This window comes from Falco peregrinus, chromosome 3 (assembly GCF_023634155.1).
Source record: "Falco peregrinus isolate bFalPer1 chromosome 3, bFalPer1.pri, whole genome shotgun sequence".
Taxonomy (NCBI): Eukaryota; Metazoa; Chordata; class Aves; order Falconiformes; family Falconidae; genus Falco; species Falco peregrinus.
Genome location: NC_073723.1, coordinates 37,510,081 through 37,525,110, shown reverse-complemented (window position 1 = coordinate 37,525,110; position 15,030 = coordinate 37,510,081). Strand labels below are relative to the sequence as shown.

The 15,030-nt window shown below is 43.2% G+C and overlaps 1 protein-coding gene across 1 annotated transcript in view; it reads left to right on the top strand.

Moving 5' to 3' along the window:
- The first annotated feature begins 244 nt into the window (after positions 1 to 244).
- ZBTB10 (zinc finger and BTB domain containing 10) overlaps positions 245 to 15,030 on the top strand; it is a 32,258-nt gene continuing 17,472 nt past the window's right edge. The window contains exons 1-2 of the mRNA XM_055800104.1: positions 245 to 1,522; positions 8,412 to 9,309. Coding sequence (XP_055656079.1) covers positions 584 to 1,522; positions 8,412 to 9,309 — 1,837 coding nt within the window. The 5' untranslated portion in view covers positions 245 to 583. The remainder of the gene's footprint in view (positions 1,523 to 8,411; positions 9,310 to 15,030) is intronic.

Sequence of the window (15,030 nt, the reverse complement as noted above, 5' to 3'; positions counted from 1 at the left end):
CGGGAGGCTCGGCCGCGCCGCCACCCCCACCCCGCCGCTCGCCCCTCGGGACCCGCGGCCGGCCTGCCGCGCCTGCGCGCCGGAGCGGGGGGGGGGGGGGCCGCGGCCCCTCGGGGGGGAGGGAGGAGGGGGGTCGCCCGCCGCGGGGCGGGCGGGGCGGGGCGCGCGCGGCGCGGCGGGGCGGGCGGGCGGCGCGAGGGGCGCGTGACGCGCCCCAGCTGTCGCGCCCGCCCCGCCGGCCCCCCGCCTGCCCGCCCCCCGCTCGCGCTCCCCCTCCCCTGCGGTGGCTCTCCCGGTGCATTGTGGGAGCAGTCCGTTGTTCATTTGCCATTCGACCTGATCCGGGGCCTGTTGGGACGGAAGCGCCGCCGAGCGGGATCCATTGTGGGGAGCCTGCGGCGGTGATCTAGGCCGGAGCCGGGGGGCGAGCCGCCGGACTCCGTTTCTCTCGGCCGCCACCCCAGCCCTTCCCGCACGGCAGCCGGCGCCTCCTTCCCCCTTCCCGCGGGCAGAGCCCTCGGCCGGGCGGGGAGCGGCGGGCCAGGGGCGCGAGGAGGCGGCGGGCGGGGGGCGCGCGCGCGCCATGTTCGCGGAGATGAACCGGCGGACGCTGGCGTTCCGGGGCGGCGGCCTGGTCACCGCGGCGGCGGCGGCCGGCGGCGGGGCCGGCGGCGCGGCCGAGGCCTGGGACCGGCAGGACCCCGAGCCGCTGAACGGGCGCGGGGCGGACGAGGAAGTGGAGCTGGAGGGGCTGGAGGCCGAGGAGCTGGAGGGCGCCGCCGACGAGAAGGACCTGCTGCTGCCGCAGGACGCGGTCTCGCCCCCCGCCGCCGGCCCCATGTTCGCCGAGAGAAACCGCCGGACGCTGGCCTTTCGGGGCGGCGGGGGGCTCCTGGCCGCCCCCTCCGCCGCGAACAATGGCTGCGAAGCCCCGGCCTGGCCGCGGAAACACTTCAATGGGCGGGGGGCGGACGAGGAGATGGAGTTGGAGGGCGCGGAGGGCCTGGAGCCGGAGGGCCTGCTGGAGGGGAAGGAGCTGGTCCAGGACGGGGGATCCCTGAGTGACAGCAGCGACGACGAGGAGGACGGCGAAGGGGGCAGCCTGGGCGACGGCAGCGGCGCCGAGGGCGGCAGCTGCAGCAGCAGCAGGCGGTCTGGGGGCGACGGAGGGGACGAGGCGGAGGGCAGCAGCGTGGGCGCGGGGGAGGGGGAGAGCATCAAGCATTTCCCGCTAGCCAGGCCCAAGTCGCTGCTGCAGAAGCTGCACATCTCCTTCCAGGGCTCCTGGCTCAAGGAGTTCCCATGGCTCTACTACTGCCAGGAGACCGGCCTCATGTCCTGCGCCTGGTGCACCGCTGCCGCGGCCGCCGCCGCCCCTCCCGAGCTGATCATGGCCGGCGGGGCCCTGCCTGGGGGGCACGACGAGCTCTGCAAGGGCACCCGCAACTACAAGCGGGCCCTGCTCCTGCGGCACCACCTCTCCGCCGAGCATCGCCTAAACGAGCCCGTCAGCGCCGAGCAGGTAGGGGACGCGGCGGTCGGGCCGGGTGGCGGAGGAGGGGCGGGGGAGGGGGGACGTACCCGGCCGGGTCCCGCGGGGAGGCCGGCCTTCCCTCTCGCGTAGGTGGCTTTTTCTTTTTTTTGTTGGGGTTTTTTTTTGTGTTTTCTTTTTGTTTTAACCTGATACCCCCGTGTGTGAACTTCTTTAAATGGCTTCCTGTGCTGTTTATTGTTGCCCGGCGGCCCGGGCACGCCGTGCTGCTCTCGCACGCCGTCTCCGCAGCGGGAGGCGAGTCCGCTCCGCTTTCCCGTTCGGGGCGACTGTCCCGCTGGGTTTGGGCAAGCACAGCGCTGCCCTGGTGCAGCTCGGCAGCGGTTGCACCAGCTATTGTTTGTGGCTGTAACGTCACCTGTTCGGTGGTAGCGGGTGCCGTTTTCATTAGTTCATCTGTTTATCTCGCGAAGATACACCGGCAATGTGGGAAAAAGTTGCGTACGCGTACCAGTGTTGCAGCAGTGATTTAAAAACACTCGTTACAACTTCCTCCTGCGGTACCGGGGAAGGGAGGGTAGTGTCCGGCTGCGTGTGAAACGGGTACTTGCCAGCGTGAAATTAGAATTGCTCCGCCGTTCTTAACGGCGTGGTCCCAGGGCACTAGTCGGTTAACTGTGTAGTCAAGACCTTCTCGTTTAAATCTTTTTTCCCCCCCGATTGTGTTGCTTTAGATTGAGTTACTGAGCAAGAAGTCTGCAGTGTCGCTTGGTGTGCGAGATAAACATGTGGTTTCCTGAAAGCCATGTTAATATGCCAGCTCTCCTCTAATGTTTTAGGACTAGCGAAACTCATCATGTTCCCCGCTGAACTTAAAATTACTATGTTTCTTGGCAGCTATTGCGAATAAGGCAGGGCTAACTCTAGAACGTAGGTGGATACAAAGCTCCTAAAGAATATTCGTGTTGAATCACCAGCCTTCTGTAGCCTTTCCTCCTAAGGATATGTGCGCTGCAAAAAGTTCACGCAGGTCGTCTAGCTGGCGTTAAACTTGCCAGCGGGCACAAGCTAATGAATGTGCTTCGGGTTAGGCTGGTACTTGAACTGCTAGGTTGAACTTGAGCTGTTAGCCAAAACTAATTCCTGATGGCTCTGTTTTTCGCTATTCAGAGTTCGGTTTTTATTAAACGCTCACCTTGGTTGGATAAATGTGTCGAGTACAAATTGCTGCGCAGTAGTTAAATTGAGCTTATTGCTTGAAGGCTTTAAGGAGCTCAGGGTACCTTGGACAAGAGCTGTGTTTCTAATATGTGATTCTAATGTTTGGGGAGGATGTCAAAATGACAGATAAAATGTTAGGTGAATGTAGATTTTATTAGAGCGCGTTGAAAAATATTGTGGTGCATGAATATCAGTTATCCAAAAATACTATTTTTGCATTTACACATGCGATGCTCACCTTCAAGATAAATAATACTACCTTTTCAGTAAATGTATTTCTAAGGCAGGTATTGTTACAGGCATTTCATGGCAGTAGGTCATCTTATCGGTTTCCTCCAATCTGGGGTTTGCTATTCACTCGGCAGTATTTTAGCCAAACTTGCTTGAAATACGTGTTTCTAATTTTGAAACTTTAATTCCCTATTTCTTTTAACTCTTTATATTTTTGAAAATGTTTTTCTTGTTTAATGTTATTGCAGTGTATTCCTTGCCACCTTGTTGCCTAGTTTCTAACTTTTGAGTTGTGAATGATTACCCCGTAAAGGTATGTCCTGTCACTGTAGCCTCCAGTGTCACTAGGTGTTGCTAATTCATGCCACACTCAGAAGTTTCTCTCACCCCCATCAAGCTGTGTGTAAATAAAACATATTCCAAGCAGTTTTTCCTATTAAACTGACTAACTTTTTCTTTCTGTCTTCCTACACCCAGTCTGTCATAAGACCACTAAATACTTCTTTAAATTCTAGGCTACTGTGACATGCAAGCCAATACTCTCTCCCCCCTTCCACCACCCCGAATGTTTATTTTGAGATTAACCTTTTATTGTCCTATTGCTTTTATACCACTGATAGTTTTAAGAAAAAATATTTGTAAGTAACTAATTATAAATGAAACAGTAGGATAGATGAGATGCATCAGTGGTTCTTTTGTACTGTATTAAAGGTAAGGTTTGGTCAAAGTAAGCTTCTGTGAAGTAACTTTACAGATTGATGTTTTCAAGTGGAAAACAGTGCTGGATGCATCCCTGGGCAATTACAATTCAATTTAAAACTTCTCACAAGGGAAGGAATTGCAATTTTTCAAACATCTGTGTAGGTTTTTTTGTGGTGCATTTTTGGGTTATACTTGCTTTATTGAAAAATCTGATTAAGACCCTTTGTTTTCTTTCTGCTTTTGTGTTTAATTTCCATACACTTTTAACACTTTCAATAACACTTGAATTTCTCTTGATACATATGTTTAAATTAATCCCAAAACAATAATCCCATTTTTTCCTTAATGTACCAGATACTTGGAACAGAAGTAGGTAATTTGTACCCTGACCATATTTCCAACGTACATAATGAGGCCGCAAAGCCATTTAGATTTAATGAAACTTGGGAGAGATCTTTCAGCCTTTGTCTTAGAGACAACACACATGTTTTCTTGACTTGACAAGCTTCAACTGCAGGGCATGTTTAGCAGCTGCTAATAAACATATGGCATAGTGCCACTGTTCAAGTGCAAAAAGGAAATTGTAGGTGTTAAGACAGTAAAGCAGTGGAAATTTCTATAGGTCTGTTGGATATTACACTCATGAGGAAATGAGTGATGATTTCAGTTTATTTTTGGGATACATTTAATTTGGAATGCCAAAATACATCACAAGTGGTTGCAGCTGCTGTAATTCAAGGGTATTGAGCTGTCAGTCAGTGCTGCTTTCTAAGATGAAAATCTTGACTTTTTTTCTGTTCTTGTTTTTAAAATAATGTCTCCATAGTAAAGCTTAAGGAAAATTATAATTGGCTTGAAACTACCTTTGTGGGTTCTTCTTTTTAATGAATGGGCTATTGTGTTGCAAAAAAATCTTAAGAAATAGACACTTACTGGGAAATCACAGCAAAAGATTTTCATTCTGTGATTAATTTAGATCTGTAAGATGCAGATTTATTGGCTGCTGGGGGTTTTACCCCTTAAAGCAGCTTCTTAAAACATTTTCTCTCTGGACATAATTTGAGGCTGAGCTTTGGAAATACTGCCAGAAAAGCTTTCTCTAGTCTAACAGGCATGTTGGTTTAAAGCAGAAGCTCTGCAAAAGGAGGAAGGCCTTTGATGTGTTATTTTTTCCATGTGAACTGTATTTGTTTGCTTTGTGAGCAGTGATGAATAGAAGTTCTTCAGATGTAAGAGTTGCATTATAGTGTCCTAAGTTAATTTCTTGAATTACTCTGCGCAGAGCAAAAAAAAAAAAGAGGAGGAAGTCAGGCTTTCAGGGTAAGGATCATAATTTACCATATTTTTATGTAGTGTTTTTACCAGAGCTTGAACTACTTGATTGGATGTTAGGCACTTAACTGAACAGTTTAAAATCGTCGAGTTTTCTGTGAGCAGTGATACAGCATGTAAAACAGCAGCAGAGCATCATATGTGCAGTTGATAGAACCATATTTTGAAATAATTTTCCTCTGCAGCTGCACATGCTTAAGAAGCTCCTGATAGTTCACTTCTGTTAGAGGATCCATTTTTCAGGCTGAGATTAATTTGGGGGCATAGGGAACTGATATAGAGTAAGGTGTGGTAGTGGGGAAGGGATTACAAAAATGTGTCATAACTACTTTTCATATACATACAGTTGAGATGGAATTTATGGTTAGATTGGGGGTTTTATGTGGTGTTTTTTCTTTCTTCACCACTGCCTCCCTCCCCACCCCCCATTGCTCCCAGGAGACAGTATGCTGATGGCACAGGAGGAGAAAGAAAAGTTTCTGTAGCAGTTTTTGATCATCTGTTTTTGCTCCTTTTAGCTTTTAGGCAAGTTTAATTAGTGAGTTATATATACGAAATAATAATTTCTCTTTGGGTGTATTCAGATGACTCTTAATTCATTGAAACTGAGCACAGTATTTGTTTCCTTGAGCAGTCTCTGTTCTGTTAGACTGCTTCTTAATCTCACCTACAGCGAGAAGCTTTTCAGGCTTACAATGCTGTAGATTCCACAGGTAAAACTGAAGTAGTCCTGATTTTGATTCTAGAATTCCTGTCAGTTTTTATTAAAGGATAAGGTGGTTTGGTGTTAGATCACTTAGGTGATGGGCATGTTTGGTCTGTATTCTGAAAATATATTGACTTCTAAGCAAGTGTTATTAGTGTTTGGTTCTCATCTGAAAAACAGTACCCTTATGATGTGCCGTGAGTGCAGCATAAGTAACAAAAGCTTGAAAATAAAGGGGCTTTTTTGTTTTCTGTAACTATTTTCTGCATTTACTTTTGATTGAATGGTACTGTACTTCTCCTGTACAAAGGGGAGATGTTTAAAACTCTCCAAGGGATATTATTTTTTTCTCACAGTAAATGTTAATGCTACTTGTCACGTTTGGTGTACATAGGCTTGAAGACTGTTCAGATGTTGGGGCTTTCATTTCATTTGAGATGTGGCATTCTCATACCAGCAGTTAAACAGTTCTTTTCCAGTATTACAGTTTTTAAAATGCTTATGCACCCATTTCTGTAAAGCTGTAATACTGATCTCTTCCCCCGTACACACCCCTGTAGCTTGGACAGTTGTTACATAATGTCTCTTATTTTCACTCAGCCTTCTGATCTTCTCATAATGAAGACTTCAGCCTTGTGTTTCTGTAGCACATTTGTGATCTGCAGCTCCTTTCCAAACCACTGCAGAATTAAAAAAAATAATAGTAATTGTAGTGCTTAATGTGTTTTCAGAGAATGGTCAGCTATCATACCTAACATTTACTGTGTGAGGTGCAAGTCACTGATGATTGACTTTAACTTGAGTGACAACACTTTAGGGTATGATAGTTTTTGTCTTGATCTCATCCAAGGTGTGTTGAAACTACACAGTGCTTCTCCATTAGCTGTCACACGTTTGGGACATACTTCCTGTTTCAGAGGTCTGATATGGAAGAGTAATTGGGTATGTTGGAGCATATGCAGAAAAAATTAAGCCAAAGTTGGACAAAGATCTCTTGCTTGTTGTCACATAAGGGTAGAGATTTAGGAGCAACTTGAATGTGACAAACTGGAATGCCTGCAGAAGATGCTGAAACAGTAGTTTCTGTTTTGGTTCTGCTGGGTAGTATTTGCTGCTTATAGATGTAAATACTATTTTAGAGGATGTAGTTACAGCCTCAGTTGTCATCCCAGTGATCCACACTGGCATTTTAACTTGAGGTGTGAGTACTGATTTAATGCACCAATTCCTGTGTGGTAGAAAGTGACCTTTTATATATATATGTATATATGGCTGGTTTCTGCCGTAGTCCCAAATTAAGCGTAGTACTTTTCTGCAATATATATTTTAGTGCCAGTAGAGATTATGGGCTCATGACAGCATTAACATTACCTGTTAATGCTGATTTTTACCTGTAATGTTGAGGCAGTCAAGCTTTTAATGATACCTCAATCCCCCAAATCTATGAGGAGTTTTAGGAAACAAGAGGAGAAAATAATGGTATCATTTATGAAATCTGATCTCTCTTCCTAAACCATATTGGAGCCAGCCAGTTTTGAACTGTTCTTATTTGCTTGGGAAAGAAGAGAGAGTTTTAGAGATCCAGTATGGAAAAGACTCTCTCATTGTTGCTGCTCTTGATGGCAGTACATGTTAATTGATACAAGTATGGTCTCAAATACATCAGCCTGTGTTGTTTTCTGCTTTGTCCTAGCTGCTGCTTTGTTGGAACTCTGAATCATCATTGTCTGAACATCAGTTACAAGTTTTCTAAATGCTGTCATATCTAGTTCAGATCTCCTGTTACTTAGCAGCCTCACTGTCTGAACTAATCTTTAATAACAACTAATTTCTTGGTGTTGGATTGTCTGATACTACTTTTAGCAAAATTTTGAAGCCACGTTTGAGATCATGTCTTGAAAATGTCATAGAGACACAAGTACACATTGTCTGTGTAATAAGTATGTACCAGTTAAAGGTGTTGCTACTGGAAAGTTTCAGTGGAGCTTGATTGAAGAAAGTCTTGGTTAAATAATGTAACGGAAGCTGAAGTTCTGTTTAGTTGCCTGCAACATTCTGTCAATTTGTCAGGCAGTACTGCTATTTAATCCTAAACCTGCCACTAACAGAAAATAAAGACTAAATGATTAATTTGTAGAACTGTGTAAGGAATACATCTACTATTATAACTACTACAGTAACATGTTTTCTTTAAGACATACATGGCAGGGGGGCTGGAACTAAATGATCTCTAAGGTGCCTTTCAACCTAAAGCATTCTGTGGTTGGGAGAGCATGAGAAAATGTTGAATCAGTTATCAGAGTTCTACTTGCCCGTTTAAGTGGCGGTTTTTAGGGAAGAATGGGAGGTTGGATATGTGAGAACCATGTATTTAAATCTTTGGAAAGAGACTCCTTTAATGTATGTGGCTTAAGACAAACAAGTACTTCACACTCAAATCTTTCCTTGCTTTTGGCTGAAATTTCATTTCCTTTGCCCTCAAGGCCATTCTGCTAGTGTTGGTTCAAATTTGGAGGTGGAGGGTGCAGAATGATATCGTGATTGTTAGTTTTCAGAAGTGTTTTTTTAATTACATATTCCTGCCTCTATGACCAAGAATGTTAATTTCATTCATATGATTTTTTTATTTGTGTTCTCAGTTTATTTTCATATCCTTATTATAGTGTTGGACTAAGGAAAGCATTCATTAAACGCTAATTATGGTTGTGGGGTTTTTTTTAATTGCAGGAATCGGAGTTACCATCAGAACTGAATAATGAAGGATACTGTGATTTTAACAGCAGGCCAAATGAGAACTCTTACTGCTATCAGCTCCTGCAAGAGCTCAATGAGCAGAGGAAGAAAGGCATTCTTTGTGATGTTAATATTGTGGTGAGCGGGAGGGTCTTCAGAGCTCACAAGAACATCCTGGTTGCAGGCAGCCGCTTCTTTAAGACTCTCTATTGCTTTACAAACAAAGAAAGCCGTAACCAAACCACTGTTACCTATTTAGATGTTGTTGCTGTTCAAGGTTTTTCTGTCATCTTGGACTTCTTATATTCTGGTAACCTCGTGCTTACGAGCCAAAATGCCATTGAAGTCATGTCAGTGGCCAGCTACCTTCAGATGACGGAGGTTGTCCAGTCCTGCCGCAACTTCATTAAAGATGCCTTAAACATAAGTATAAAATCAGAAGCTCCAGAGACCGTTGTCGTGGATTACAACAGAAGATCTGTTAGTAGGGATGGTTTGTCTCCAAGGGATCAGAAAGTTGCCAGCTTCTGGGCAACACGGAACCTTACCAACTTGGCAAGTAGCATAAAAACTGAGAATGATGGTTACTCTATTGATGAGGGCCAAATGGAAAGCTACCAAATGAATGACTGCAGTTGGGTCCAGGACAGCTCACCTGAAATGGCTGAAAATGAATCTCAAGGTGAGGGAAAAGTTTTCGTATGGAATGACATGGGCGCACAGGGTCAATCAGTTCAAGAGCCTGGAAAAGCAAGAAGGAAAAACCAAACTACAAAGAGATTTATTTATAATATACCACCTAATACTGAAGAGAACTCAGAAGATTGCTCAGTGTTGCAACCATCAGTCCCGTATCCGGAAGAAGATTTGTCATTTATTAAAGAAGAAGCAGGTAAATATTACTTAATGTCAATCATGTCATGTGAAAACTGAATTAATGAATAAAGTACATGACAATGTAACTTTTATAAAATACGTTGGATAGGATCTTTTAGTAAATTCAGCACACCAATCAGGTTACTAAATCGGTAATCTGATTGTCCACCTTGGGACACAGCAGTGTATCTTTGGCTAGAGAATGGAATGACAGTGCTGTGCTGTGCAGTGTGTAACATGCTGTTCGCATTTGATGCTTGAGTTGGGGATCCTTACCAAGCAGGTAGAAACTAAAATTTTTGTTTACATTTAATCTGTAGCTGCTATTAGGCATAAAATCAAGGAGTGATAACTGGTGGTTAAGGACGTTAGCTGGTTGCGTAGAGCAAAAAGACCTTTAACTTCCTTCCTTACACTAGCAAAAGACTTTTCTGGTAATCTCCCTTACCTGAGTGTCACCCAGAAAGAGAATTCAACTTTATGCTGCTGTTTATTGTAGGGGTATCTGGGAGGCTACGTAATGGAGTAATTGTGACTAGTATAATAGAAACACTTAAAGCAGATTTGTGAAACAGATTGGAAAGAGATGCCACGATGACATGTAGTGGAGGGAGTATCTTTTTATTGGACTGTTCTTTAAACAAATCCTGAGAGTGACTGAAATAATAGGATTTTTTTCCTTAAGGTTCTGTGGTTAATGTAAATGCTAGAATAAGATTAAACATCTGTTTGCTAAACAAATATGGTCACACAAAGAATTATAAGCAGACTGTTCACAGTGTAATTGGGGTTTGGGGCAATGTAATTAAGTTCAGGGTTTTATTTTTTGAATTACTATTATACTGTATGAATAGTTGAAGTGTATATTAAGTACTGCTGTTTACCTGTATCATGTAGATGAATTAGCAGTTTTAAAAACTTACCACGGTTTAGGAGTCAAATTAAGGGTGGATTTGAGACATAGCTGGAACAGGCTTTTTTAGATGTGTGTATTTTTTGAGCATTTTAAAATGTATGCCCCCTTCAGACATCAAGGGACTGTGGATATCCTCTGTTTGTGAGGTTCAAGGGGTAGAACTGAGGGCAATAAAAAAAAAAAAAATTGGCACTCATATTTGTGGGTATAGAGTATTTCCAGATATTTTGGTATTCCAGGGACAAAATGGAGATCGGAAAGCAACCTCAGTTCTGGGAGGGTCTAGGAACCTGTATTTATTTTGGTGGAAGGAGGGATGATGTTAGTTTCTTCCTGTACCCTTAGTTTTGTTGAAAAACAAGGCTGAAAGAAATTCTTTCAGTAGCTGCATGGACGGGCTGTTTTTACTGGGGCCCTGACTGCCTCTGCCTGCAGTGTTGTAGATGCCCATCTGTGTGGCTGGCAGCTGCCAAGGGGCAAGGAGACAATAGGTGAATAAAAGTCCTGCACAGTGCATGTCGTGGCTCTGCACTGTTCTGTACCATACCAGTACATGTGCGTGAGCACCACAATGACATGGAGCAGTATAGAGCACTGCGGTGTGGAGCTGTGGACATGTACATCTGGCACATGAGCAGGAGAAGCCCGTACAAGATACATCCACGAAGTTCGCAAATAGTGTGGCACAACTGAAGCAGCTCTTGAGAAGTAGCTGTGTGGAGCTAATGTTCATTCTGTAAATGCTTCAGGGGGTTTGCTTATCTCTGAACTCTGGGTAGGTGTACTTTAGCTTTGCAGTTCAGCTTGGGAGTGTGCACTTGTAAAGTGAATTTCCTGATCTTTTCTTACTGTCTAAGCTTCCTTGGACTGCATAGAGTTTCTTCTGGCTGAAATGAAAATAGAAGTTGTGTTTCAGAAAGGTGCCTATTGTGTGCCAACTGCTAACAGGCCTTAGGTCCACAGCACCAGGTTAGATCTAACCTTAAGTAAAACACCTTTAGATGTATATAGTGAGGATGTTGAGTCCTCAGCACCCACACAACAAATCTGCCTGTGCTGGACTACACTAATTGCTAATACATACTCAGTTGCAGTGGTATGAAAAAGGGCAGCAGAGGGTCTGGAGGAAGAGCTGAGAACTTGTATATTAATTGCACAAACATCAAATTACTGACAGTTTAGCATGTGATTTCTGTTTCTGATTTACATGGAGTAGGTATTCAGCCTCACTTACTGTTGGAAATACCATGTGTCTACTAAATGATGACCCCAGCAACAGAAATAAACACTTGTTTGCATTCTGCAGAATGCAAATGTGCTGTAGAGCTTTCTTGAAGAAATAATGGAGGATATGGGCAGTGCGGTAACAATTAAACAAGTTGGGTCCTTATTCAGTTTTTTTGGACAGAAGCACCAAGGTTTCCAGTAACTGGTGCTAAAAGCATTAAATTACAAAATACATTCATGCAACATTTTGCTGAAGAGCAATGTATTGGATGCAAGAGGCACACTGAATTCGTGCTGTGGTGTCCATCCAAAACCAATGAAAGTTTTGTGATTTGGGGGGGGGGGGGAGTTTCTTTCATTGAACTGTAAAATAGTGTCAACTAATGATCTACTTGGGATGTTCAGAGCACAACATAAGTGGTCTCAAGTAAGTAATATTTTCTGTCAGTGTTAGAACTATTTTGGAAGCCCAATCTAACAATTTTATAATAAGACCTTTACTTTTATGAAGTTCTTACATGTATGCACATTGTTTGAAACAAGAAGAGATATTGGAAGTAGGGCTTAACTCTTACCCATAGTCTGGCCTTCAGCATTCAGTTCTTCCTCCTCTACAGCTGGCTAGCTTTTTCTTTGCTCTGCAGGTAAATTCCACTCTTAAACACTCTTCTTTCAATTGCACTCTCTATGCCCAAGAAAAGGTGGAAGAGGGAGGAGTGGAGAGTTGGAAGAATGACAAGAATGAGTTGTAGAGTAACTTGCAGGTTATATGGTAACTTTTTAGTTGTGGATTAAATTTCTTGTGAAGATGAAAATCTACCAAAAAAAAAAAGGCACTGGGAGTTAAAAATGCATAAGAAAATGTCTTCTGGAATAGATCTAAGACAATGCTATGAGAAGAAAAAGAATAGTAGATTCTTACAATGAAAGCCAAGGAGTGCACTGTCCCTTCAGTGGTGGAAAGGGAAAGAATGAGCTTCTACTGTTATGCTTTGTCATGTGCTGATGGGGATAACCAACACCAGCTGTGGTTATGAGAGGTCCAGTTACATGCAGAGTGAGTTGCTGTGTCCTTGATTATGGTTTTGGGTTGTCTGGGTTGTTTTTTTTTTTGTGAGGGGAAAGAAGTACCATAGATATGGTAGATGGGAAGCCTATTTAAAAACATTACTCTCACTACAAAAATTTACCCTAAAAGCCACTGCCGTGAATTCTTTAGTAAATGGACTTTCATGGGGTACTGCTAGGGAAGTATTGGGTAGTTAGAAAGCTTTTATTGTTGACTATCTGCTACCTCTCTTGTCCCAGTAGAGTGAACAGGTTAAACTGCTCCTTGCCGAATGTGAGTTCCTATAGATATCCGTAAGGATATGTCAGCTGCTTCTTCCGGCATTGCCAGTGAGTTTATATTTAACACTTTGTCTGTAAAAAGTAGCACTGTGAGCTTCAAAAAACTCCCATGAGGTTGAGATGGATTTTTAAATTGCGTATACTGTCTTACTTCATTTATCTATTTTTGCTGAAGCTTTCAAGCCTTCTTCAGTTTTAGATATATTAATTAAAATAGCTGTGTTTCTTCACATTGAGTATTACCACCTATTCCACTGTTTTCCCTTCTAGTTGATAATCTGCAAAAAAAAGTCTTCACTGTTTACAGCCATGGTGCATCCTGCAATTAACCATTTACCATGGTGAAAATAACAGTGCAGTCAGCATCTCTTAGTCAGTTTCCAGTTCATAAAAGTTTAGTGATTCTAATTTGTCATGTTCTTAATGGCTGATCATAAGGTTTTTTATGATAACACAGCATAACGCAACTTGATCGGAACTTTACAATAAGGACAAGGTATCTTTGTATTTGGAGAAATAAAGATTCGTGGACTTACCTGGACGTGTATATATTTCTTGTAGGGATAAACCCCACTTGACTGCCTGAGTTACAAAGAAGAAAAACAGTATTAAGAAAATGAAGCTTTTTTCCTCCTGTTCCATGGTATTATGACTCACAGTCAGGTTTTCCTCAGATCTCCAACTGATACCCTGCTTGAAATACTTAAATTGCTTAATGGACCTTTAACTTCATTTGCCCCATTCCCTATGTAATCTGGTATTGAAGCCCTCATAGGTTTTTAGAAGTAATCTAAAGAGAGTAAAATCTGGGGTCAACCTCTTCCCAATTCATTAAATTTACTTCTGCTGGGGATGATCCCACAGATTGTCACATTCTCATGGTATGGTCAACCACTGACCTTGCAATTTTAAGCAGTATTTTGCATATCACTGTTGTGCATATGGTGGTTTTGTGGTTTTTTACAAGTAAAACAAGGTAGATGGGTTGGAGAAGTTTGTGATGTCTGCAGACCTTTTCTTCCTGAAAAACTTTTTTGGTCCTCTGTGCAAGTGAAGCACAGGCGCAATGCATTCGCTTCTAAAAAGTTACCAGTGTGAAGCACTGATTTGACTTTTTGTTACCTCATTTATGAAATAGTGATGATGATGACAGCAAATCCATAAATAAAGAAAACCAGGGGCTGTATATCTTAATTTGGGCACCATAACTTTAGCCACAGAAGTTAGCTGTGCTATTCTTCAGCTAGCTTCCCTCCTGCGTCTCAAAGACTTAGCTCAGTAAGTCAAATCTAATTAATTTTATCACGTTCTGAGCAGTGAAAGTGGTTTTACTCCAGATGCTTCAGATCCTTTTGGATTGTAGCTGATTTTCAGAGTGGTGTGGAGCTTTTTTAAACTGTTGTGAAGATTGGAATGCAGCATCCTTTAAAAAGCTTTTCTGATAGTAATTACCCTAGAAGATGAAGCCTTGTTTTTATCCACAGCCCCCTTATCTCCTACACACTTGTCCTCATATGCCTATCCCATTCCCCTGTGATACTTACAAAGCTTAAAAGATGATGAAGGACTTAAGATAATATTCTTTATGCCTTCACTGACATGTGGTACAGAAAAACAATGTAACGCTGTTAAGTTTCTTACTTAACCTGTAGGCTTTCTGCATTGGTAGGCCTATTCAGCTCAGTTACACCACTGTAACTCCCTCTGAGAGCACTCAACACTGAGTAGCTTTGTCACAGAGGAGTTTATAGAATGTGAACTGATCAACTGCTGTTCAGGTCTCTGGGCTTAAGAGTCTTAGTGTGTTGTGTGGTTTTGGGGGGTTTTGTGGAGGTTTTTTTTTAAATTTGAGGTAAGGGGTAGGTTATCCTCAGTGTTGGTAGCTGAGTAGAATAGGTTTGAAATGGCATGTAACTTGGCTAAAAAATGATTCCTTCAGGTTCTGTTTCCTTGCCAAGTTGTTTTGCTCACTGCTCAACAATTTATTCTCTGTGTACATTCTGGAATTTTTGTGTACAGAACTTGGAGTCATTTTTTGGGGTGGAGGACAGAGGCAGGCAGCATTTCTTACTTGTGCCGGTTCTTGGCAGGTATCAGTAAATATATCCAACCAGAAATGTTCATAGTGTGGAAATTTATATAAAAGTAAAATACTCTATCATAGCAAGCTTATACTATGTGTTTACCCTAAAGCTCATTGTAGTACTTGCAGTACACCTGTTGGTAGGAGTACAGCTTTAGCAG